Source organism: Dendrobates tinctorius, unplaced genomic scaffold, assembly GCF_039654945.1.
Source record: "Dendrobates tinctorius isolate UK_male_01 unplaced genomic scaffold, ASM3965494v1 ptg000060l, whole genome shotgun sequence".
In the NCBI taxonomy this organism is placed as follows: domain Eukaryota; kingdom Metazoa; phylum Chordata; class Amphibia; order Anura; family Dendrobatidae; genus Dendrobates; species Dendrobates tinctorius.
The window spans coordinates 66,942,476-66,967,187 of NW_027361728.1; the positions used below are offsets into that span (position 1 = coordinate 66,942,476).

Below are 24,712 nucleotides of genomic sequence, written 5' to 3' on the forward strand. Positions count from 1 at the left end.
AAAGAGAAGATGGAGACATTTTTTTCTATATTCTACTCAGCCAAGAAAATCAGATAACAGTATAATTACACACTGATCAAAGTCTGATCAGAATTTAATTAGCAAAATATGGTGATATGACCCCAGTAGTAGTTTTTTCATCAATTTCTAATTGGAGGGGGTGCAGCACCAGTCACCCCCAAGAATCAGCTGTTACTGGCTCTCGAGGCGACTGGAAGTTGTCGGACACTGGTGGCAGCTCAATCAAAACTAAACTGGCCATGGCCAGGTACTAGAGATTCCCCCCTATTCATGGTGGCAGCCACTATAGAAATAACATAGCTACAGGTGGCAGGTGTCGCACCCGCATCAGTCAGTTATTTATGCCATACCGTAAGGTTCAATACATAAGTAGTGGTCAACACCTTTTTCTTCAATGCTCTGCTCACCTCTGTAGCCCCTCTGGTCTCAGCTACTGACAACCCAGGGCAGAGTTTCCTGGGTCGGTGTGATGCTAGTCACTTTTCGCGGACAAGCTGTGAGGTACGGTAGTCAAGAGGTCCAGGGTCAGATTCCAAGAGAGCTTGTGTAAACTAAGGGGAAAGATACAAGCTTAGTCAGGTCACAGTCTGAGGTTAGAATTCCAAAAAGGTAGCAGATGAAGACATGGGGGCTAGGCAAACGGATGGTCAAAAACAAATACAAAGATCAGAATACAAGAACTCAGAGCACAGAGCAAACACACACTACTTGAGCTAAGCTACAACTGGCAGTAATTTGAGACAGAGAGCCAGCTAAACAGCCAGGTAATCTCACCAAACAGGAGGCAAATGGAGGAAACACCCCACTCTCCGACACTAATTGGGTGGCTGGACATCACTCAAAACACTCACAGCCCAGCATGCCCCAGCCTCTGATTGGACAGCTGAGCTGTCCATCACCATACTGACAGCTCAGCCCGCCCCAGACCTAGATTGGACAGCTGAACTGTCACTCACTGTGCCCAGACACACCGATAGGAGGAATCGAGACAGTTGTCATGTGACCGCAGCGGGGTGTGAGGCTGACTGATTTAATGTAACAGCAAAGTTGCCCCACTGCTGTTTTTTTTCATTGAGGCTGGATTTTCCATGTGTTTTATATGAGAGGAGGGAGGGAGCTTAGATAAACGGAGCCAGAGAGCCATCCCCTTCATACACATGAACATCAGATAGTGTAGGAAGAAGCCTGCTGTCACCTGAGGATGGGACACTGTCACATCTTACAGGAGGAACTCAGAACTTCCAGGACCCAGAGGCATTGGGGGAAATCAGGAGATCCCTGAAGTCTAAAAATGAGCTTTAATTACCTAATATTAGTTCATTGCTTTTTGCAATATTTGCACACTTTCAACATTGTAAATTACTACTGCTCTGAATGTCGAGCATTAATCCTCCAATCTGACACCTTCTTCTCTTACTGCTTTACCTCCCTGACACGTACGGAGCCTTGTTTTAATGAGAGTCACTACCATTCAGACACTGCACATCGAATAGATGATCCATGTTGTCTGGCGCTGTCAATACGATGACATCATCAGATTCAGGATAGCCCATGGGACAGAAGGATAAAGATATATTTTTAGCTAAGATTTCAGTGTGACGGTTGAATTTCCTATAAAAAGTAATTAAACATGATTTACAGAGCGCACAATCACTACTCTGCTCCGTTATATCTTACAGGGAACCGGATTTGCTGCCGAGCATCTGGCATTCTAGAATCAAACTAAACACATTTATGGGCCACCCTATACAACTAAGGTATATAAAGTCGTGCAAAGATTATCATTCATGAAATGTGACTTTTTAAAAAGTTGCAGCATTTTTAGTGCAAATGTACTTGTAATTCACCCAGAGTGAATTTTTGACACAACAGAAATTTTTGCAAACATTTTGTGGAACATTTAGTAGAATTGTAGTTAAAGTGGTTTTCCACTGGTATGATATTGATGACAACTCTATATTATGACACTGATGACCATTCAATAGCCTAGGAGCCTAGGTCTTCTAGATCAGATCCTTATAGTTAAGAGTTCATCAATATCATAGAGTGGTAAACCCTTTTTAAAGGGATTATATCAGGTTTTTGCAATTTAATCTGAGAGTTAGCAACACAGAGCTTAATTCCAGTGATGTGTCACTTATTAGGCTGTGTGCTCTAGTTTCAATGCAGTTAGGCTGCGTTCACACGTTGCGTTTTTTTTACGTTTTCATGGCGGTTTTTAACGCGCGATTTTGCAGCGAAAACGCAAAAAAAAATGCATCCCATGCAATCATAGGCTATTCCACAATGCTGTACTAATGCTGCGGATCTTCCCTCGGTGGAATCGCATCACGGAAAAATATGCAGCATGCTAATTATTTTGCGGAATCGCGGCGATTCCGCCAACATAGGAATGCATTGTTATGCTTACTTTACGCATGTGGCTGTGCCCACCATGCGAAAAGTAAGCAGAACATTTGCGCATGGTACCCACGGTCCAGAGGAGAGGAGACTGTTCTCCAGGCTCTGGGTACCATATCCCTGTAAAAAAATAGAATTAAAAAATCATCATATTCTCACCTTCCGATGACCCGCGCAGTGTCACGAGGCTTCAGCGATGCTGCGGGCAGGTCCAGTTCCCAGTGATGCATTGCGGCAATGACCTTTGATAACGTCGCAGTCTCGCGAAACCGTAGCCGTCTCGCGAGACCACGACGTTATCAAAGGTCATTGCCGCAATGCATCACTGGGAACGGGACCTGACGGCAGCATCGCGATGATCGGGAACACTGCGCGGGACATCAGAAGGTGAGGAAAACACAATTTTTTATTTTTATATCATTAGATCTTTTTACTACTGATGCTGCATAGGCAGCCTCAATAGTAAAAAGTTGGTCACACTCATCAAACACTGTGTTTGACCAGTGTGACCAACCTGTCAATCAGTTTTCCAAACGATGCTACAGATCGCTTAGAAAACGCTAGCATTCTGCAAGCTAATTACACTTGCAAATCGCTAGTTTTTCCGCGGGAAAATCATGGGAATTTAAAATGCGCTTTTCCCGCGGAATGGAATTCCCTTGGTAACTTCCGCGGGAGCTCCGCATCGTGTGCACTTAGCCTCAGTGTTTTATCAGCAGGACATTATCACTACATGACCAGGTCTCATGTGAACGGCAGTCAAGCTAATCTGTGTAACTGTAGTAATCGCAGGTACGCGGGATGCAGTGACGAGACTGAAGACGGGATGAACTTAAGATGTAACTTTTATATATATGTATACCTATAGGGCTATCCTGAGTAACCAACAAGCTAACAACAGTTATCCTCACAGGGATCAAAACAATAATACACTGGTAACACAAACACGCCTAACCGGATCAAGACCGGTCACTATATGGCAGTGGGATGGCCGACTACGGGTCCTGGGTTTTAACTACAACATATCACTTATCCTCTCTGACGTCCGGCAGAGTGGTGGTCGGTGCTGCTTCGGCGCCTCAGCCGCTGGGCTCAGCCGACGAGGATCTGGTGGGGACCTCGGGCGTTCCTACGCCCAGGCGAAGCAGGGGCACAGCAGGCCCCTGAAGAGTTCCTCTGCGTTGTGCCTCCCGGCGGAGGCGGAACGGCGTTGTCCGGGAACCAGAGGGTGTAGGCCGCAGCAACAAGCTAGGGACAGCAGCGGCGGCCATGGATGGCGGCGAATAAGCCGCAGCCACGGGCCAGAGCCGAGCCGTGGACCGGCGTCATGCTGTGGTGGCCGCAAGCGGCAGAGGGCAGGCCGCAGCCGCGGGCTGGAGTGGAGCTGCGGCGGCCGCGGGCGGCAGCAGGCAGGCTGCAGCCACGGGATGGAGTCGGGCGGTGGCGGCCGCGAGAAGCGCAGTCAGGCGTTCGGTGTCTCTGCTGAATGGCTCGGTGCTGTGTCCCTCCTGTCTGTGTTGAGTCTCTCTCCAGGCCTTCCAGTCGCTGCTCTCTTCTTCTTGCTCTGGCTCTGGCTCTCTGGCGCCCTTTAGCCTTCCTGCTCCTTCTCTCCTGCTCAGTCAACTGACCCCTGCAGGCATCCTCAGCCCCTTTTATACTTGCTCCATCCCCATCCATTCTAGAACTCTCTCTGGTCCGTCCCCTAATTATGTCCCCCGGAGACAGTCCCCCTAGTAACCTTGGTGACAGTCCCCTTGGTTCCGGCCCGACTACACAGCGGGGAAACCTCCTCCTACATTACGCCGCCCACATCAGTTATTGGCAGTTTGCTGACTATTCACAGTGTACATAAGGAAGCTGCCAATCAGTGGTGTGGGTGGGGTTACACATGGCGTATATGGACTCTATCACTAGGTTTTTGCTACCTCATCTGAGAGCTGTATAATATAGGACAAGAGACCGTGAATTCAAAAATGTATCACGTAGTTTCCTGGGTGCATCAGTTGTGAAACAATCAGAGTTCTTAGATGTATCATGCAGCAGAGCACAGAAAGCTAACCCCGCCCACACTAGTGTCCATATGTACATTGTCTCCTTACAGTGAGCAGATTATCAGAGGAGGGGGTGTGGTTGGATGACTTAGCTTGAGTCAGCTGTTAACGACAATGATAATGTCCTGGTAATTAAACCTTCAGTGTGAGTAAACAACAGCATACAGCCTAATAATTGACACATTGATGAATTCAATGTTTTAACCCTTACCTCAAGCTGTCCTCAGATCACATAATAATATTTATATAGCTCCAACACATTCCTCCGAATATTGCAATTAAGCAATATAAACTTAGGTGCTCACTATGATGGTTACCTTTATGCTGCATAACCTTTATAGCTCCCTCCTCTCTAGGGGTCTAGAGACATGGATTTATTATTACAGCTCATTTTCTAATCACACCAATGATGCCGTAGCAGTATTAAATCATGCCACAGTGGATTGCTTGTAAATGGGTGGGTTGCACATTGCAAAAGGAAAATTACAATGTAATGGCATCCCTTACCCATATGTGTTAGCTGTGCTCAGAGCCATGAGAGTTATAAAGGGTTATATAAAAGTGGCTTCATAAAAACAATATAGCAACTGAGCTGAAAAATTACAGCGTCAATTATACCATTTTTCGTTCATCTCTCTTAGGCTGGAGTCACACACAACCATTAAAAAATCGGTCAGATTTTTACGTTCCAAAATCGCACCAAGGTTTCTTGACCAGTGATCCGTCTGCGATCCGATTTTTCATCGTTGATCCGATTTTACTCGCATGTAAGCATCCGTTTGACATCTGTCCGGCGATTTTTTTTCGGAGCCTTACAAAATGGACAAATAACGGTTTTTAGGCCTGAAACTAATTTAAATAATCATCCCGCCCTATATTTATGGGCTCTCCAACAGGTGCGAGCCTGCTACCTTTGCCATAGAGTCAGTGGTTGGATTTTGTTATCTCTGCTTTGTGCTAAACATGACAGACAGGCTGACTTTTAACACCACTGAGCATGTTCTTTTCTATTGGGTTATATCCCGACGTTTTGGGGAGCAATACCCTGTGATTGTGGATCCGAGGAGGCGTAGGCGAATGTGGGTCCATCCACTTTTGGTACGAAGGATATCTAAAGGCCATTTCCATCGTCTCTATACATCTCTGCGTAGCCATCCGGAGAAGTTCTTTCAATATTGTCGGATGAGCCTTGCTACATTTGATATTTTGCTGGAGATTGTGAGCCCTGGTATCACGTTTCAGGACACGAGGATGCGCAAAGCTATTTCTGCAGAGGAGCGTCTACTCCTCACCTTACGGTATGTCTTAAAGCAATATGTTGATGTGTGAAGCAACATATTTCCTTACCAGACCTTGAACCTTATTTATTATTGCCATTTTTGTTCACATTTTTTCTAGCACATTTAAAAAAAAACATTATATGCTTGTATATTACTGAACCAAGCCATGGCATGTAATTTAATGTTGATCATGCCTACTTTAGAATTCATAGACTTTAAATGTGATTTAAGCTTTATCTGTTGTTTGTTGGGCTGTGTACTCATGGTTTTTTATTGTTTTTTTTAGCTTCCTTTCAACTGGCCTTTCATATGCTGGTCTGCATTTAGAATTTTTAATTGGGAAATCAACAATCTCTGGCATTGTCCGGTCTACATGCTCTGAAATCTGATCCAGACTCCATCATGTGGTAATGCCAGGGCCCAAAATGGCAGACTGGTTGCATATCTCCCATGGATTTGAGGCCACGTGCCAGTTTCCACAATGTATTGGAGCCCTGGATGGGAAGCACATCCATGTGCATAACCCGCCGAACTCAGGGTCCCAATTCCATATTTATAAACAATATTTTTCTGTAGTATTGTTGGCTCTGGTTGACACTCACTACAGGTTTATAATTATAGATATTGGGGCCTATGGAAGAACTGGAGTCTCCAGAATCTTCAATTCTTCCATTATGGGTCGGCGGCTGCATAATAATGAGCTTGACCTACCACCACCACGTCAGCTTCCAGACTCAAATCTGGAACCGGTGCCTTATCTTCTTGCAGCAGATGAGGCATTTCAATTGACCAGACATGTCATGAGGCCATATCCACGACGAACCCTTGACCGCCGGTGCTGAATATTTAACTTGCGCCTATCACGTGCTCGGCGACTTGTGGAGTGCGCCTTTGGTATTCTTTTGGCAAAATGGAGGGTCCTACAGTCCGCCATTCAGCTGAGTGAAGCAAATGTCAATGAAGTTATTAAAGCCTGTGTGTTCCTACATAACCTCACAAGAATTCATGACTGCCCCTCACATGATGATGCTGAAGTTGAGTCTGCAAATGTGTCTAGGCCTAGGACACATGTAATCCCACCCCGTTGTCCAATTTCCGGACTCAAAGTACGTGATGTGTTCACTACTTATTTTCTAACACCTCAGGGTGCTACTCCCTGGCAAGATAATGCCTTATCTATGTAGTGGTTTGGTTGTGTTGTTGTCATGGTCACGTGTGTCAGGACGCAGATGATACCGCAAGGCGGACCCATAACACATGTGACCCTGGATACACCGCCTCCAGTGGGGCGCATTTAAATAATAAAACGTGCAGGTGGATACACCGCCTCCACCTGGCGAATTTAGGTATTACACGTTATACATACAATAATCAAATAATAAAGGGGGAACCTGGGAAACTTTAACAATGGTGGGCCCTGCGATAGGGAATGGGGACGTGGAGACCTCCTAAGCTCCCCTGAGCCAGTGTCCCTGCACTCCTTACATTCCCTAAACTGGCTCCGCACCTGTCGCCGCACGCGTACCTTAACGCCCTTGCTCACCCTGACCCTAAACCCTCACTAGGGAATGGGTCGGTGCGGAGACTAATCCCACCACTGCACTAATAACACACATGAGGAAAGAGACAATACAGGGGAAACACCACTTAGCTTTGCTCTGTTGCGTGCGCTCCTAGCAACAGAGCCCTCCACCTGAGTGCATCTTCTCCTACACCCGGATCCATCACCATAACAGGATCCTTCACCTTAGTGCAGCCTTGGAGCAGAGTCCAACACCAGTTGCAGCTGCTTAGAACCAGAGTCCCAAGGAAGTGTTCAGCTTCTGCCACGAAGTCAAGCATGCTTGAGTCCAGCTCAACGGCCAAGTCCCACATGGTGAGTGCCACTCTCCATAGTAGCCACTCCACCAGACCATGCAGACACTTCCCGCCGACTCCATCACTGCGACCCCACCACGCCATGCCAGCCCTTCGTCCAGACACCATAGCTGCAACAAGTCCCCCCTGGCTAAGCTGCGCAGGACTCCTCACCAGCTCCATCCTTCCTCCAGGCTCTCCACTTCAAAGTGAAAGCAATCTCACAATATCACAGGCAGTGAGTGAACACCCTGAGCACACCTTTATAGGGTGTCACACCTGATCCATAATTAAGTGAACATTAACCTAAACCTAAGGTGCGATACCATTCCCCACCACCGGGCAACTTAGAATGAACAACACCACGTGATGATTCTAATGGCCACCGGGGGCAATCACGATACACTTTGGAACCAAAGGAAAAAAAGTTCACTTAATGCATTTAATACCGCCAGATCCAACACTGGATCATGACAGTACCCCCTCCTTAATGAGGGGCCTCTGGACCCTCAAGACCACCCCTCATTAGGGAAACACCCACAGCGGGGACGCCCAGACCCTGAGTTCACCCCACCATTACCTGACACTTCAGGTTTATGACAAACGCACCGCTGGTATTAGCAATAAAGTTCATTTTGGAGGCACCACTCATCTCCACAGCGCCGACCTGGGGAACGAGTTTATGTATGTGTATGTTTGTTTGTTATGAGCTGATCAGGCTCCACAACACACTTCCACAAGATGTTTTTTGGTGGCACACATACACGCTCGTTCACACACAGATCCGGACCTGAACGTTTATTACACACATTCGTTTGTCAAAAAATTGGTGAACTCATTCAGGACCTGATCACAGAGGCGTCCCCCTGTGTCACCACACTCACACCCCCGCTATTCACCAAGGGACACCACCCTCCAACCCTTTCACCATGAGGCCTGCGCCTCCAGGGTTGGCCAATGGTGAGGGTTGAGATTTGTCCCTACTCCCCCGCAGCACACCTGCTGCACACACCAGGAGGAGAAGGGGACGGGAAATGGAGGAAATATACACTCGCTGGTCGCCTCCACACAACCAGGAGGGCGGCTTCTTCGATGATATAGAAGATTTGGCGTAAACCCCACGGACTATCACACCAGTCAGCTCACCACAGGGGCGTACCCCTTCACCTCGGGGAATACCAGGCAGCTCCGTGGGGCACCATTCCTCCCACCTGCCTGGGTGCGCCCGCATGCATGAACCAGTCCCGCTCCCCAGCAGCGACTCTAGGGGGCTTTAGCCAGACCGCAGCCGCCATTTTTTTTTTTTATTTTCTGGTTAGCTGAGCAGAGGCCCCAGACCCTGATAACTGCTGCTGCAGCGGCTCTAACACACCATGCCGCTCCCCACTCACCTCAGTGAGGCCCGGCAGCAATTACTCACAGGTCTCCACATGGCCAAGGCTCACCAGAAAAAAAAAAACTGTATGGCCTGTGATAATGTCATGGTCACGTGTGTCAGGACGCAGATGATACCGCAAGGCGGACCCATAACACACGTGACCCTGGATACACCGCCTCCAGTGGGGCGCATTTAAATAATAAAACGTGCAGGTGGATACGCCGCCTCCACCTGGCGAATTTAGGTATTACACGTTATACATACAATAATCAAATAATAAAGGGGGAACCTGGGAAACTTTAACAATGGTGGGCCCTGCGATAGGGAATGGGGACGTGGAGACCTCCTAAGCTCCCCTGAGCCAGTGTCCCTGCACTCCTTACATTCCCTAAACAGGCTCCGCACCTGTCGCCGCACGCGTACCTTAACGCCCTTGCTCACCCTGACCCTAAACCCTCACTAGGGAATGGGTCGGTGCGGAGACTAATCCCACCACTGCACTAATAACACACATGAGGAAAGAGACAATACAGGGGAAACACCACTTAGCTTTGCTCTGTTGCGTGCGCTCCTAGCAACAGAGCCCTCCACCTGAGTGCATCTTCTCCTCCACCCGGATCCATCACCATAACAGGATCCTTCACCTTAGTGCAGCCTTGGAGCAGAGTCCAACACCAGTTGCAGCTGCTTAGTACCAGAGTCCCAAGGAAGTGTTCAGCTTCTGCCACGAAGTCAAGCATGCTTGAGTCCAGCTCAGCAGCCAAGTCCCACATGGTGAGTGCCACTCTCCATAGTAGCCACTCCACCAGACCATGCAGACACTTCCCGCCGACTCCATCACTGCGACCCCACCACGCCATGCCAGCCCTTCGTCCAGACACCATAGCTGCAACAAGTCCCCCTGGCTAAGCTGCGCAGGACTCCTCACCAGCTCCATCCTTCCTCCAGGCTCTCCACTTCAAAGTGAAAGCAATCTCACAATATCACAGGCAGTGAGTGAACACCCTGAGCACACCTTTATAGGGTGTCACACCTGATCCATAATTAAGTGAACATTAACCTAAACCTAAGGTGCGATACCATTCCCCACCACCGGGCAACTTAGAATGAACAACACCACGTGATGATTCTAATGGCCACCGGGGGCATTCACGATACACTTTGGAACCAAAGGAAAAAAAGTTCACTTAATGCATTTAATACCGCCAGATCCAACACTGGATCATGACAGTTGTGTTCTCATAAAGATTTTTTGCTTGGCCTTTTGTGTTTTTTTCAGAGTAATTTTTAGTAGATCTATCTAACACATTACAGAACATGTACGAACAGGAACAGGCACACATTGTGAATGTTAACAAGTTTATTACTTGTTTTTGTTTTTTGGGAATGCCGAAAGCAAATAACCATATTAATCCCATATGGCATAATGTTAGCAGCACATTAGTAGTTAACATTCCGACACAAAAAAGAAACATCATGTATAAAACAGAAAACCTCTAAAAAAGGCCAAAAGGAAAACCTACAAGTCATGGTATGTTGGGGGTGGTGAAGGTGGGGGTCCTGTTTGGACATTTGGCGTTGGTTGCTGGGCCACATCTCTGTCCCCCTGTGCGCTGCCAGTTGGCTGTGCCATCTGTTGCATCCTGGCAGGATCTATTTTTTGGGGGTTTGGGTAGAGGTAATTTTGAAATTGGTGGGGGTAATCCTGGTAGGGCTGCCCTAATTGCCCATATCCCCCAATATGGCCATGTCTAACATACCCTTGTTGGGGCCACCCTCCAACATTGGGTACGTTAAAGTGGCCATATTGGGCATGTGCACCCTGGCCCATATATTGGACCTGTGGAGCCACATTGGGGATGTGTGCAGGCTGAGGCGGAGGTGTTGGCACCCGTGGCGGAGGAGAAGGAACAGGTTCCAAGGATGGTTGACTTGTCACATCAAGTCCAACCAGCCTATCAATTTGATTTTCATCTGACAGCTGCCACCTTTCCAGAAACTGAAACAGTGCGGGGATTATTGGGTGGTGTGCTGACATCCAAAACGATTTGGAGAGCCCCTCTGGTACGCAGCCTGTACCCACGGGGAATTGCCCTCAAATACTGTGCCAGACGGCGCCCATAAGCCTCCTCCCCATCATCATGAGCAGCTGTGGACAAGTAGTCCAAGACACCTCGGTCAACCTGCATCCTTGTTCCCAAAGGTGCTCCTTCCCTCCTGCGCCTGCCTCGTCGTGGTAGGGCAGAAGGCTGTGGAGAGGGATCCAGAGGCATGGTGGGGCTGCTACTGTTGCCCTGGTCACCATGCTGTGCTGACTGGCTACCAGATTCTGGTGGTGGTGACCTTGGTGGTGTGGCTCTGGGAAGTCCTGCAGATGGGCCTGACCCTGCAGCAACATTCGACTCTGGATCAATCACCACCTCAGAGTCGGAACCCGTTTCCCTCTCTGTGAGGTTTGACTCGGCGCTACAATTAAAAAAAAAAAAAAAATTAGAGTTTGCATAGTGAAAATACAAAGTACTACATTAAACCCTGCACTTACGGTCTCAGATCCATCACAGGAGCAAGGAAATGTAGGCGGTCGAAGTAGAGGTATTTCCTCTTTGTGGTTCCGGCCGCTCCACTACGGGCCCTTAGCTGTTTCTTCCTCCTATATGTGTCCCTACAGCTGCGCCAATGCCTTGTCACATCAGTCACTACAATGTGAAACAAAACACAGGATTTCCTAAGACCACACATATGGCTATGTTATCAACGGTTTATATATGCTTAGGCACACATTTTGAAACTTATATGAATTATATTTCTTATGGCTCGACACCAATACTACCAAAATATGTAACAGGTTGAGGCCCAATACAAAGGACCTTCTAAACAACCGAATTTCAGAGAAAATGTAGAAAAACCTGTGGTAATGATGCGAACATCTATTATATTTTGAGTAAAAAAACAAAAGATATATACTGGCTAAGATACGGACAAAAAAACAAGGAGAGCACTGCATTTGGTGGCAGAACAATTAGCTAAGTATTTACATTTTTAGGAACAAAAATCGTCATGGGGCCACCAGTCAGTGAGGTGTAATTTAGATGTTTAAAATATGCACACATTAAATGGCGTAGAAATTTGGTACAGATATGTGAGCAATGACGCCACATCTTGTAACTTACATTGAGCATATTACATTAGGGTTTTTGATTATGTCTACACATTATTTAACTTACTAATTTGCTCCTGCTCCTCCCGAGGTCTTGCCGCATAGCCACTGAACATCTGGGCACAGATTCTTCTCCACGCTGCCTCCTTGCGTGTCCGGTCAGCATAGTGGGGATCTCTCTGGTCCCATAGTTCTGGCCTCTCCTGGACCAGAACTATCAGCATTTCCACATTGACTGGCGTGGACATGATGGAGGACTCCGTGGAGGCGATCTTCCTGTTTTTTTTATGCTGCAAGTGAAATTTGCATCCCAAAGCTTCCTGCCAATGCGTGATGCTGTTTCCTGTTGACCAGGAGAAGTGTTGCGATTTAATCGCAAGTCACACGTGTGGTCCATTTTGAATCCGATTTTTAATCGCACCCATAGACTTGCATTGGCGAATCCGATCCGAAAATCGCTGACAATCGCAGCATGCTGCGATTGTCTCGGTCCGAGGAACAGATCCGATAAAAAATCGGATGATGGGAGCAAAACCATAGAATAACAACATTGGGACGAATGCAATGCGATTTTTTATCGCATTGCATTCATCCGATTTTTTCGCTAGTGTGACTCCAGCCTTAAAGGGATTGGTTCATGATAACTATTTATCATGTCAGAAGGGATAAAAGTCTGATCATTAGAGGTCCAATCATTTGAATGAAGAGACTGTCACACTTCTACAACACTGCTTAATTTATTGCATATGGGGCTGAGACAGATAGCGGAGTCTTGTCCTGTGTTAACATAGGAGGCAGTACAGATTGTGTTTGGTCTATGCTGCTATTGAGCGCACAAGAGTAGCGGCAGCAGTCCTGCACAGAGATTACTGAAGCTGCGCCTGATCATACAGATATTAGCTGATGGAGGCTGAGAAGCGCACATACACAAGTGTCAGGGTACAATATGGCCTGCCCAAAGCTTGGTGGCCGCAATATTTATTCCAATACCTTGGTGGTACCGCAAATAGAAAAGCCTGACCAATCTGAATATTGGAAAATTTGGCTTTTACATAATTATCTTAAAGGCAGGTGCCATCAAAATTTTTCAACAATTAAAAACAAATGATATTAACCCCTTAACCCCTAGAGGCATTTTCGCTTTTGCCTTTTTTGTTTTTCGCTCTTCTTCCCAGAGCCATAACTTTTTTATTTTTCTGTCAATCTGGCTATGTGAGGGCTTGTTTTTTGCGGGACAAGTTGTACTTTTGAACAACACCATTGGTTTTACTATGTCATGTACTAGAAAAGAGGAAAAAAATTCCAAGTGCAGTGAAATTGCAAAAAAAAAGTGGAATCCCACACTTGTTTTTTGTTTGGCTTTTTTTACTAGGTTCATTAAATGCTAAAACTGACCTGCCATTATGATTCTCCAGGTCATTACGAGTTCACAGACACCAAACATGTCTAGGTTCTTTTTTATCTACCATATTTTTCAGATTATAAGACGCACCGGACCATAAGACGCACCCCAAATTTTCAGAAGGAAAATAGGGGAAAAAAATGAGTGTGTCAAATGGGGTTCCATCTTACAGTCCGAATTCAATTTACACACTAGCAAATGCAAATAAAAGCCCCGAGAGGCTGAAGTAAAAATTAAAAAATATTAAAATAGTCCATATAAATTTGGATAAAAAATATTTGATTATAGAATCAAAAATTATTAATACCAAAATAAAAATTGTGGTACCTTCCCTTCAAAGCAACAGATCCTCATGGCCAAATGGGTAGGAAGCAGCACAATATATATTTTCACCTCATATTCCATCCACAAGTTCCTAAATCTTTTCTTGAGGAAGGTTCACAAATAAACTGTCCTAACCTTTTGCTTGAAAACTGGCTTTAGTTAAAGAAAAAAGCCAAACGTCTGACCTGAACAAGTCAGTTTTTCCTCTTATTGCTTATAAAGTGAAACATACTATAAGGCTTACAGAGGTTGTCCACTATTTTGTGATTGAGATAGGTCATCAATGTCTGATCGGTCAGGGTTCGACACCCAAAACCCTCGACGATCAGCTGATATCGGTGTTGGCGGCTGCCGACTTGAAGCACTCGCTTGAGGAGCTGCTTTGTCTTCTGATAGTGGCCACCACAGGGTACTGTACATCCACCACCTATTGAGTTGAATAGGAGGCGGATGTGCAGGACCCTGCCTTGGCCATTACCAGGACACGGTCAGCTCCACAAGAAAAGGACTTTCAAGCAGCAGCCGCCGCCACCGATAACAACTGATCAGAAGGGGTGTTGTAACAATTATAGTGGATACTACAGGGGTTTCTTGGCAAGAAGCACAATCACAGCAGAGTCCAGAGTTAAGTGAATCGAGTTTATATAAGAACGCAGCAAAACCATGCGTGCACAGTGTGAACAAGGCAAACACAAAAGTCAATAAACTGCCGCTAGAGGTCAGCGGCCAGTTGCAGGGTATACGCCTTTCAAAGTATCGAATGCTTGGAGCATAGTTTAGCAACAAAGTCCAGAACGTTATAGCCGGTCACTATGGAAACAGATGCCGTTATCAGTACGGTATAGTTCTCAGAAAGTCTATCCAGTAGGTACCCTAACCCTGGTCCGGTTAGGGCACGGCAGGGCCGCTGAGTCATCCGGAATCGCAGAACCACAAGTAGCAAGCACACGGTAGATTCTTTAGGACGGAGCAAACAGTAAGTCTCACCGATCAGGTGGCAGCAGGTAACAGGACAGCAGAGCAGCGGAGACAGCCAGCGGCTGTGGAGCGGGCAGCAGCAGGGGAGTGCAGTATAGTCTCTTGAAGCAACCACGAATGGAACAACCTCAGCAAGCTACAGCAGCTGAGAAGCCAGGACAACCCAGTACTCAAAGGAACACAGGCAGAATACTCCAGCATTGATTAATGACTGGGGTGGAGTCTTAAAGGCAGCAGACAGGAACACATGAAGGCCAGACCACCATCTTGGAGAAGGGCAAAATTCCAGAACATAGCAAAAGTGTCCAAAGTCCTGACATTACTCCCTCCTTAGAAGCGGCCTCAGGACGATCCCGAACACGGTTTCTCGGGGAATCTCTGATGGAAAAGAGAAATCTTCCTTTGAGCGCTGATGTTCTCCACCGGTTCCCAAGAGTCCTCTTCAGGGGGATACCCCTGCCATCTAATCAGATACTGGAGCCGACCTCTGCGAATTCTGGAGTCAATAATGTCATCGATCACAAATTCCTCTTGCCCATCAATTATCACCGGCCGTGGAGGTGGCACAACACGACCCTGAAAAGTATTAGGTGAGACAGCCTTTAGTGGGGAAACATGAAATACGGGATGTACCTTCATAGTCCTAGGTAACTTCAGGCGACAGGCCACAGAGCTCACAATGCCATTAATCCTGAAAGGGCCGATGAACTTCTGTCCCAGCTTCTGTGAAGGAACATTCAATTTTAAATTCTTGGTGGATAACCATACGGAATCCCCTACCTTGAACACAGGTGCTGGTTTGCGGAATCTATCTGCCGATCTTTTGTAGCGCTCTTGGGCTGAAGTCAGGGTCTCTTTTAGGACCTCCATATTCTGTTTCATCGTAGTAAGCCTTTCCTCTACAGCCAGAACCGGAGACTTTATTGGAGACCTGGGAAAGATACTGGGATGGTAACCCAGGTTACGATGGTCTGTCAACACAATAACTTGTTGAGCGGCTCCTTGGAGATGGTGCCTCCATTCTTTAAAAGCCGCAATAATGGCCAGCAGCTCCTTATCCCCTACGTCATAGTTCTCTGCTGAGGTCAGCCTACGAGAAAAGAAAGCACATGGATGAAGTAAGGCCTTCTCTCCGACTCTCTGCGAAAGGATGGCCCCCAAGGCGTTGTCTGAGGCATCCACTTCCACGATAAATGGAAGTGTCGGATCAGGGTGGACCAACAGTGGAGCTGAAGTAAAACAGGTCTTGAGCCGAATAAATGCTTCCTGAGCTTGTGCGGACCATTTAAATGGATTCTCCTTCTTTGTCAATGCAGTGATGGGACGGACAATATCAGAAAATTTCGGATAAAACGTCTATAAAAATTGGCAAAACCGATAAAACGTTGTACCTGTTTTATATTTTTGGGTACCGGCCAGTCGGTGATTGCCTGGATCTTTCCAGATTCCATATTCAGCCCCTGAGGGGAGATGACATAGCCCAGAAACTGTATCTCGGAGCGATGGAACTCGCATTTCTCCAGTTTAATATATAGGTGGTTCTCCTTCAGCCGTCTTAAAACCGTCTTGACATGTTCCTCATGTTACTGCAATGAGTCTGAAAAAATCAAAATGTCGTCCAAGTATATGACCACAAACTGGTCCAATAGATCCCTGAAAATATCATTGACAAGGTGTTGGAAGGTCGCTGGCGCGTTACACAGTCCAAAGGGCATTACTAGATATTCAAAATGTCCATAACGGCATCTGAAAGCTGTCTTCCACTCATCCCCAGGGCGAATACGCACTAGATTATACGCCCCACGAAGGTCTAATTTGGAAAAGACTTTTGCTTGGCGGACTCTCTCCATTAATTCAGGTATTAGCGGTAGAGGGTAGCGGTTACGTATGGTTACCTTATTAAGTCCCCGATAATCGATGCATGGTCTTAGTGTCCCATCCTTCTTTTTCACAAAGAATATAGGCGCCCCAGCTGGCGAGGAAGAAGGGCGTATGAAGCCCTTGGCCAGATTTTCATCGATGTACTCTTTTAGGGCCTGAAGTTCTGGTGCAGCCAGAGGGTAGACATTACTAAAGGCGATCGCTGCCCTGGGAAGGAGCTCAATAGGGCAGTCATAGTGTCTGTGTGGCGGGAGCTGGTCCGCCTTCTCCTTGTCACACACATCAGAAAATTCCTTATAGACAGTTGGTATCCCCACTACCTGTATAGGAGATTCGGCCTTCAAGGATGTAGAGATTGTCTCCGTAGCAGACTTCTCCCTTGTTGGGAAAGTGATTGCCTTGGTCTCCCAGTTGATGGTCGGGTTCTGAGAGCGCAACCAGGGAATACCTAGGATCACGGGAAAATGTGGAGAAGAGATTAATAAGAACGACAATTGCTCCTGATGATCCGGCTCCAATAAGATCGTGAGAGGTATTGTCTCCTGGTCTACAGGGCCAGAGATTAGGGGTAAGCCATCTACTGTCTCCAAATTAATTGGAGAAGCCTTCTGACAAGACTGAATGCCATGTTCCTTGGCAAAGGAAATGTCCATAAAATTGCCCCCCGCCCCTGAGTCGATCATAGCTGAGCTGGAAATCCATCTTCCAGCCCACAAGATTTTAATAGGGAGGGAACAATGAGAGCTCTTTTCCTTCACTTCCCCGGGGGGGTGTGGTCATAGCAAGCGACTGAAACACTGCATCTATAGGCAGGCTACACTCAGAAGTGTCAGATTCCGTATCACTGCCATCCAGCTCCCCAATTGCAGCTACCACTTTGTTCTGACGTTTAGGACATTTTGGGCAGTTAATCAGGAAGTGATCTGACTGGCCGCAATAAAAACACAAACTCTCCCGAAGGCGATGTTCCCGGCGTTCATTACTATCACGCCTCTGAACTGAGTCAATCTGCATCGGTACCTCCTCCACACCCCGAGATGTCTTACCTGCAGTTTCTTTGGGAGGAAGGGAAAAATTAGACATGCGGTTATACACAGCCAGCTTTTCCTGCCTGCGCTCAGTAAGGCGAATGTCTATGCGCACGCAATGCTGTATAAAAGCCTCGAGCTCCTGTGGGGATTCTGAGTGGGCTAATTCATCCTTTACCGCGCTGGACAGGCCTCTCTTAAAAATGGGAACCTGTGCATAAAGGTCCCAATTAGTATCTACTGCTAGTCGCCTGAAGTCGGTCGCATATTCAATAACCGAGCGCTTGCCCTGGCGCAAAGATAGCAGCGCGGTCTCAGCAGAAGCGCGAAGATTTGGATCGTCAAACATTAGTGCCATGGCGGCCAAAAAATCATCCAGCACATTCAGGCGTGGGTCACGAGACTCGATCATAGGATTCGCCCAAGCAAGCGCACGTGAGGTCAGCAGCATGATTATACATAGCACTTTAGAACGGCCCGTTGGGAAATGATCAGCATGGATGTCAAAGTACAGCATACATTGGTTCACGAATCCACGAAACTTGTCGCGGTCGCCATTGTATCTAAATGGTGGTAATTTAGGAAGGCTAGGTGGTGGTATGTGCCCTGCAGGCAAAGTCACAGGTCGAGCCCCCTGAGCTGCCATCTGTGTACTGATGTCCTTGAAGTTTTGTCCACACTGGGTCTCCAATCCAGTCAATCTGCTTTCCTGTGCTGCAACTCGAGTGTCTAAGTCCTGCAGGTTCTGCCCAAAACCCCGTTGATTATGTTCCACGCTTTCAACTTTCTTTTGCAGAACATTCATATCCTGCTGCAGGGAACGGAGCATGGTGTACACCTGTTCCATCTTGCTGTCTGACATAGCTCCTGCAAACCCCTCTTTTTGGGCTGGAGTATCCTGTAACAATTATAGTGGATACTACAGGGGTTTCTTGGCAAGAAGCACAATCACAGCAGAGTCCAGAGTTAAGTGAATCGAGTTTATATAAGAACGCAGCAAAACCATGCGTGCACAGTGTGAACAAGGCAAACACAAAAGTCAATAAACTGCCGCTAGAGGTCAGCGGCCAGTTGCAGGGTATACGCCTTTCAAAGTATCGAATGCTTGGAGCATAGTTTAGCAACAAAGTCCAGAACGTTATAGCCGGTCACTATGGAAACAGATGCCGTTATCAGTACGGTATAGTTCTCAGAAAGTCTATCCAGTAGGTACCCTAACCCTGGTCCGGTTAGGGCACGGCAGGGCCGCTGAGTCAGCCGGAATCGCAGAACCACAAGTAGAAAGCACACGGTAGATTCTTTAGGACGGAGCAAACAGTAAGTCTCACTGATCAGGTGGCAGCAGGTAACAGGACAGCAGAGCAGCGGAGACAGCCAGCGGCTGTGGAGCGGGCAGCAGCAGGGGAGTGCAGTATAGTCTCTTGAAGCAACCATGAATGGAACAACCTCAGCAAGCTACAGCAGCTGAGAAGCCAGGACAACCCAGTACTCAGAGGAACACAGGCAGAATACTCCAGCATTGATTAATGACTGGGGTGGAGTCTTGAAGGCAGCAGACAGGAACACATGAAGGCCAGACCACCATCTTGGAGAAGGGCAAAATTCCAGAACATAGCAAAAGTGTCCAGAGTATTGACAGGTGTTGAGTGTCGGACCCTGACCGATCAGACATTGATGACCTATCCTAAAAAAGTGGAAACCTCTTTAATCAATTTACAACATTAAACAGTGATTTCGAAAAATGATTATATTGTAAGCTCCTGCACTAAAATGATCTTTCTGGGTAATTGGAGGGGCATGGCCAAAGGCTATGTCCTAAAACACTGAATAACGTTGGGGCTTTCCTTTGTGACAATTATATTCAGTACAATGCTGAGGTGGCTGCACTTCAGCTTAATGCTTTTTCTTGGCAAATGTGGTTAATTTTCTTTAGATAACCTTATTTCATCAGGTTTTAGGGATCTGGGATAATCTGGGCTTTTGTTTCTCCTCTTCTCCCCTCTTCTGAAGCTGTCCATAGGGGCAGATCATATTGTTGCACTATGTATCACCTTCAAAGGTGCTGCTTTATTAGAAAAATAAGTTCTTAAAAACATCTTCAGCAACTCTGGTCCAGCAATACCCCAGAGTTCAGCTCGCGTAACTGGGAAAAGGTGCACCTGACTAAATGGTTGAGAAGTGAAGTTGACATCTTGTGGATTGGCCATGGAAAGTACTCCTGATTGGGAGCAGCTTCCTTTGATGGGACAATCCATTTAGACAGATGCACTTGTGCATATTTTGTCATATCCGCTTTTTTTGATCTTTGTGGTACATATTTTTACCTCCCATTCACCAGATGTTTTAGGAATGTATAACTTCTTAGAATCATTTCATGTTACCCCAGGAGTTCTCCTATCAACCTTGCAGTTCCAAAAATCATTTTATTGGGACAATGGAATAACAATACAACATGATACAATTGCTTGAAGATTAGACTGATGCCATTGTTTGGCTTTGTTCCCTTGTTCTATTCATATCTTGTTTTTTAGCAGGAATTTTATTTTACATGAGAAAGATACACGTTAAATATGAATGTTTTCATTTCATACAGCCGGTAATGTTACTCCTCTTAGGACCGTACTGTCGAAAAAAATGTTGCTTTATAAAAATGGCAATGGAAATAGCACCCCCTAGAGTCTTCCAAAGACAAAAGAAGATGAATCCTGACTTTAAAAGATTTTAATTTGCATCTATGTTACACAACATCAAAAAAGCTTATATTTATGTTCATCGGTGCACTGGATAAAAGTCAACAAAGCTGGAGATAGACAATGACCTTATTCTCACACTGAAAGGAGGCAGCCCATACATGAATATCACTGTACAGTTACATACTGGAGGCAACATATCCATTGCAACAATTAAGATGTTAACTAGCAATATATCCTCTGTGACTATTTAAGGGTCAATTAGTAACATATAATTGGAGTCAATTTAGGTGTCGACTGACTCTTGGGATACTCTGGTATAAATGATTGGCACACAAAGAACTTTTAATCCAAAACAGGTCAAAACTGACAGCAACCAGCTTTATTTTCATAAACATCAAAGCAAGGAGATCAGAGTATAAAGGAAATCCTGGGTAGTCTCGTCTGGTCACTAACATCTCAGCAACCTTCACTAAGAGAGGTTCTAAACCTAACAATCAGCACCTCAAAACCAAACACAGTCTATTCTATTTCTTATGATGACAACACTCTCATGCCTGGACACAACCTGCCTTCTTCCATACATGAAGTCCTTGTGTGAGTACATGTAACCTTTTTGAAGGAGCCTTCTTAGCTTAATCCTAATAAGGCTTACTAGACAGCCCACACCTACGATTGATCGGTATGGACCTGAGTCTTCTCTAATTTTTTTATTCCGGATAAAGGTAGTAAATCTGAAATGACACAGTTACTGACATACTATAAACATGACACTTTAGCAGGCGCCCTGCTACTCCATATTAACAGGACTATTTAAATAAATAGGTTAACCTTTTCAGCTGCAGAACTGTCATGGTCAGATTTCCCATATGGACAACCAAGGCCATGGCCTAGGGCTCAGCAGTCAGGGGGGCGCAAATACAGAAGAAATAACAAGCAAATATTTACAATTTTATCAGTATCATTTTGAAAAGGTCATATAAAATTTTATTGTTCTTCAAATTTACATACATATACATTTAAAAAAATGAGCGGTACATTTACGTTGCCCATCTCTACAACTTGCGCTGTCTTGCTCAGTCAAAGGCAAAAAGCATTTGCTATTTCTCTCTCACACACTCAGCGTGTTAAACCACGTGTTAAAGGCACATTTCAGATTTGTTATTAGAATAAAGATTCCAAGTAATTCATTAAGCTCATATAGCTTGACTCTCCCAGTTGCACTAACCCAGGAGTGGTGGCCAATCCTTAGGCTAACGTCTCGCATACTATTTGGTGTGTGTAGTGTGTATCGGACGTGCAGCTTCTAAGAAGCCATTTTATAAAACCAAACTTGAATTGTCTTCCATAATGTGCTACACACAAATGCTACCTGAGACCCGTGTCTTAACCAGTTCATGTTTATAATCACACGTCCACTTGCTGTAACACCCCAGTGTGCACAGTCACCCATAGTGCAAGATTGCAATACAAAAATGATAATGATCTGGAACCTGCTCGTCCATCTGAATTCCTCCATCACTGATTGCAACATCGGGACTTAAAAAAAAAACCTTAGAACTTTGCAAGTGCCTAAGAGAAAAAGAACTACCAGAAGTTTATCCAAACGTTGACATTTTAGTAAGAATGTTTGTCTGCACGCCAATGATGAATTGCTCAACTGAAAGGTCTTTTTCTTCTCTGATCAATCAATCAAGGATCATTTAAGATCTACGATGCAGCAAAATAAGCGGAATGCCCTTGAACTTCTTTACATTGAGACAGATTTAAGAAGATCTGTCGACAACAATGAAACAATTGAACTCTAGTAGTTATTTAAGATGATTTGAAGAAATTTGATGGAAAGACCTTTTGTAGGTGTCAATGTTATGCAATTTCATAAGTAGCAGTGTCGTTTTGAATTCAAAATATAATGGGATTAAAATATTATATGTTTCAAAAATAAACTATTACATATTAAATTGAAAATTATAAAATCAACTTTTTGAGTGAAGGTGGGAGGGGGCGCAGAATTATGTGCTTTAGCCTAGGGCATAAAAATGTGTAAATCCGGCTCTGAGGACAACCACAGGGCAGATACAGATTTTGAAGATTTTTTTTGCTTGGCAAAACCTAAAGAAAGTCAAAGCATACATGAAATACTTAAATATTAGTACAACTACTAGCTCAGCCTCTGGCTTTGGCTGAAACATAGCATAAAAATGAACAAGGCCTTACGTAAATATATGTACTTTATGCATGAGTTAGACATGACTAGTCTTATCATGTAGATTTTGACCATTTTAGTATCACTGTATCTCTAAAATTAATGTTAAAAATAATAATAAAATATTTTCTTTTCCAGCGTTTTGGAGGAGCACTGGCCATACCACTGTGCGCTTTCCAAGGAACAGTATCTCTTCAAGCACCAACTGGGAAGACTCTTTCCTTGTCTACCTATGAAGTGAGCAGTGAGGGCCAAAAAATTACACCTACATCTAAGAAAGTTGAAGTATACCGGTCAAAAAGCGTGGGCCATGAGCCAAGCAAGGAAGACTCTCCCACCCAATTTCCGGATACCAATGTCAAGATACATCTTGAAGTTCTAGAAATTTGTGACAACGAAGAAGCAATGGACACTGTATCTATTATCAGCAATATAAGTCAATCTTCTACACAAGCCCGTTCTCCTTCACTGCGCTATTCTCGCAAGGAAAACCGATTTGTCTCTTGTGACCTTGGAGAAACGGCCTCTTATTCTCTATTCATTCCAACCAATAATCCAGACAGTGACATAAACATTTCTATTCCAGATACTGTTGAAGCTCACCGTCAGAATAGCAAACAGAAGAATGTGGAGAGAGACAGCTACCAAGAGGAAATACAATTGCTGAACAAAGCTTATAGGAAACGGGAGGGAGATAGGGAAAGTTAAGACTAAAATATACTGTACTCGAAATATTAACTTATTTGTACTTCTGTATTCACACCAATTTGTCTAGTTAATGAAAGAACTGAATGTCTTAATTCATAGTTTTGTACCTACTTTGTTTCTTGCTGTACAACACAAAAGCTGTGAAATGTCAGGCGTTATTTATATCAATATATCACTATATGAAGAGTGTACCGTAGCATTACAAATTAGAAAAGTATTGTGCCATTAATAAAAAACAGATTACTGTACATATATCTATTGCTAACTGCTGCATAAGATAGAAACAGACCATTACATGTGGTGAAGTTAATCTTAGGCAGTGGTAGCATCTAATTTATCAGTAATGTTAGAGCAAGTAATAAAATACATTTCATATGTGCTTAGAATACTGATCACAGATTTAACCATAGAGATTCGGTTTATTTTCTTATGCACACGGCCGAAACTAAGGAATTTTTCATATATGGAGAAACCTACATATTTCCAAGGTGGTAAGTACAGAAATGCCAACTATGTGGTGTCGGAAAAGTGGAGACTCAAAGGAGGAGACAAAAGAGGGGAACCATGCTTATGTATAAGATGAAATTGGAATGTTTTTTATATGAAACCATTTCAAATGTCAAATTGTGAAATTATTTAACTTTTTTTTATCCAAAATGACAATTTCATTTTCAGTTTTCTTTGTCTATAAAGTTTGGCCCTACACAGTCTGAAACTGGACAGTGCTGGTGTGTAAAGTCATGAGACCCATTGGCACGAGGCACGGTAACAGTTATTTAAACATTTCCAGGAGGAAAAATAAAAACGTACAATACAGGGACCTGAGAAAAGATGCCCCAGAATTGGTATTTCATGAGGACTATAAGTATTTGCTAAAGCAGATATGTCAGAAGAGTTGATAGGTCCTCTTTAACTAATACAGGTCAGCTTGTACATCTGGTGAAAATATTTTAAAACTGCAAGTTATCCATAGTGTGTTTGAGAATATCAATTGATGGAAAATGTATAAGTCGCTGTTTTTCAATTTTGTGATCTATTATTGTCTCAGTTACAGTGGGGAAAAACATACAATGCAAAAAAAATTGTTAAGAAGAAAAACGGAGACACATCAGCTCACCCACAGGAAGCAGTGCGGCAAGTGGGAAGCAGGGAAACCCAATATCCAGCGCGAAATCTTCCATTAAAAATGTTCATCTTCATTCAGCAGATTCACATAATAAAGAAGTTGCAGCTTCACATCCAAAACTGAGTTAAAATCATAGGCAAACAGATTTCGGTCGTCTGACCTTAATCATTCCATATGACTAAGGTCAGGTGACAAAAACGCATTTGCCAAAGATTTTTAAAGGAA

General features: G+C 44.9%; 1 protein-coding gene across 1 annotated transcript in view; it reads left to right on the plus strand.

The window, feature by feature from the left end:
* Positions 1 to 23,765, plus strand: part of GPR149 (G protein-coupled receptor 149) — a 168,492-nt gene extending 144,727 nt beyond the window's left edge. The window contains exon 4 of the mRNA XM_073579027.1: positions 22,792 to 23,765. Coding sequence (XP_073435128.1) covers positions 22,792 to 23,361 — 570 coding nt within the window. The 3' untranslated portion in view covers positions 23,362 to 23,765. The remainder of the gene's footprint in view (positions 1 to 22,791) is intronic.
* Positions 23,766 to 24,712: the final 947 nt, after the last annotated feature.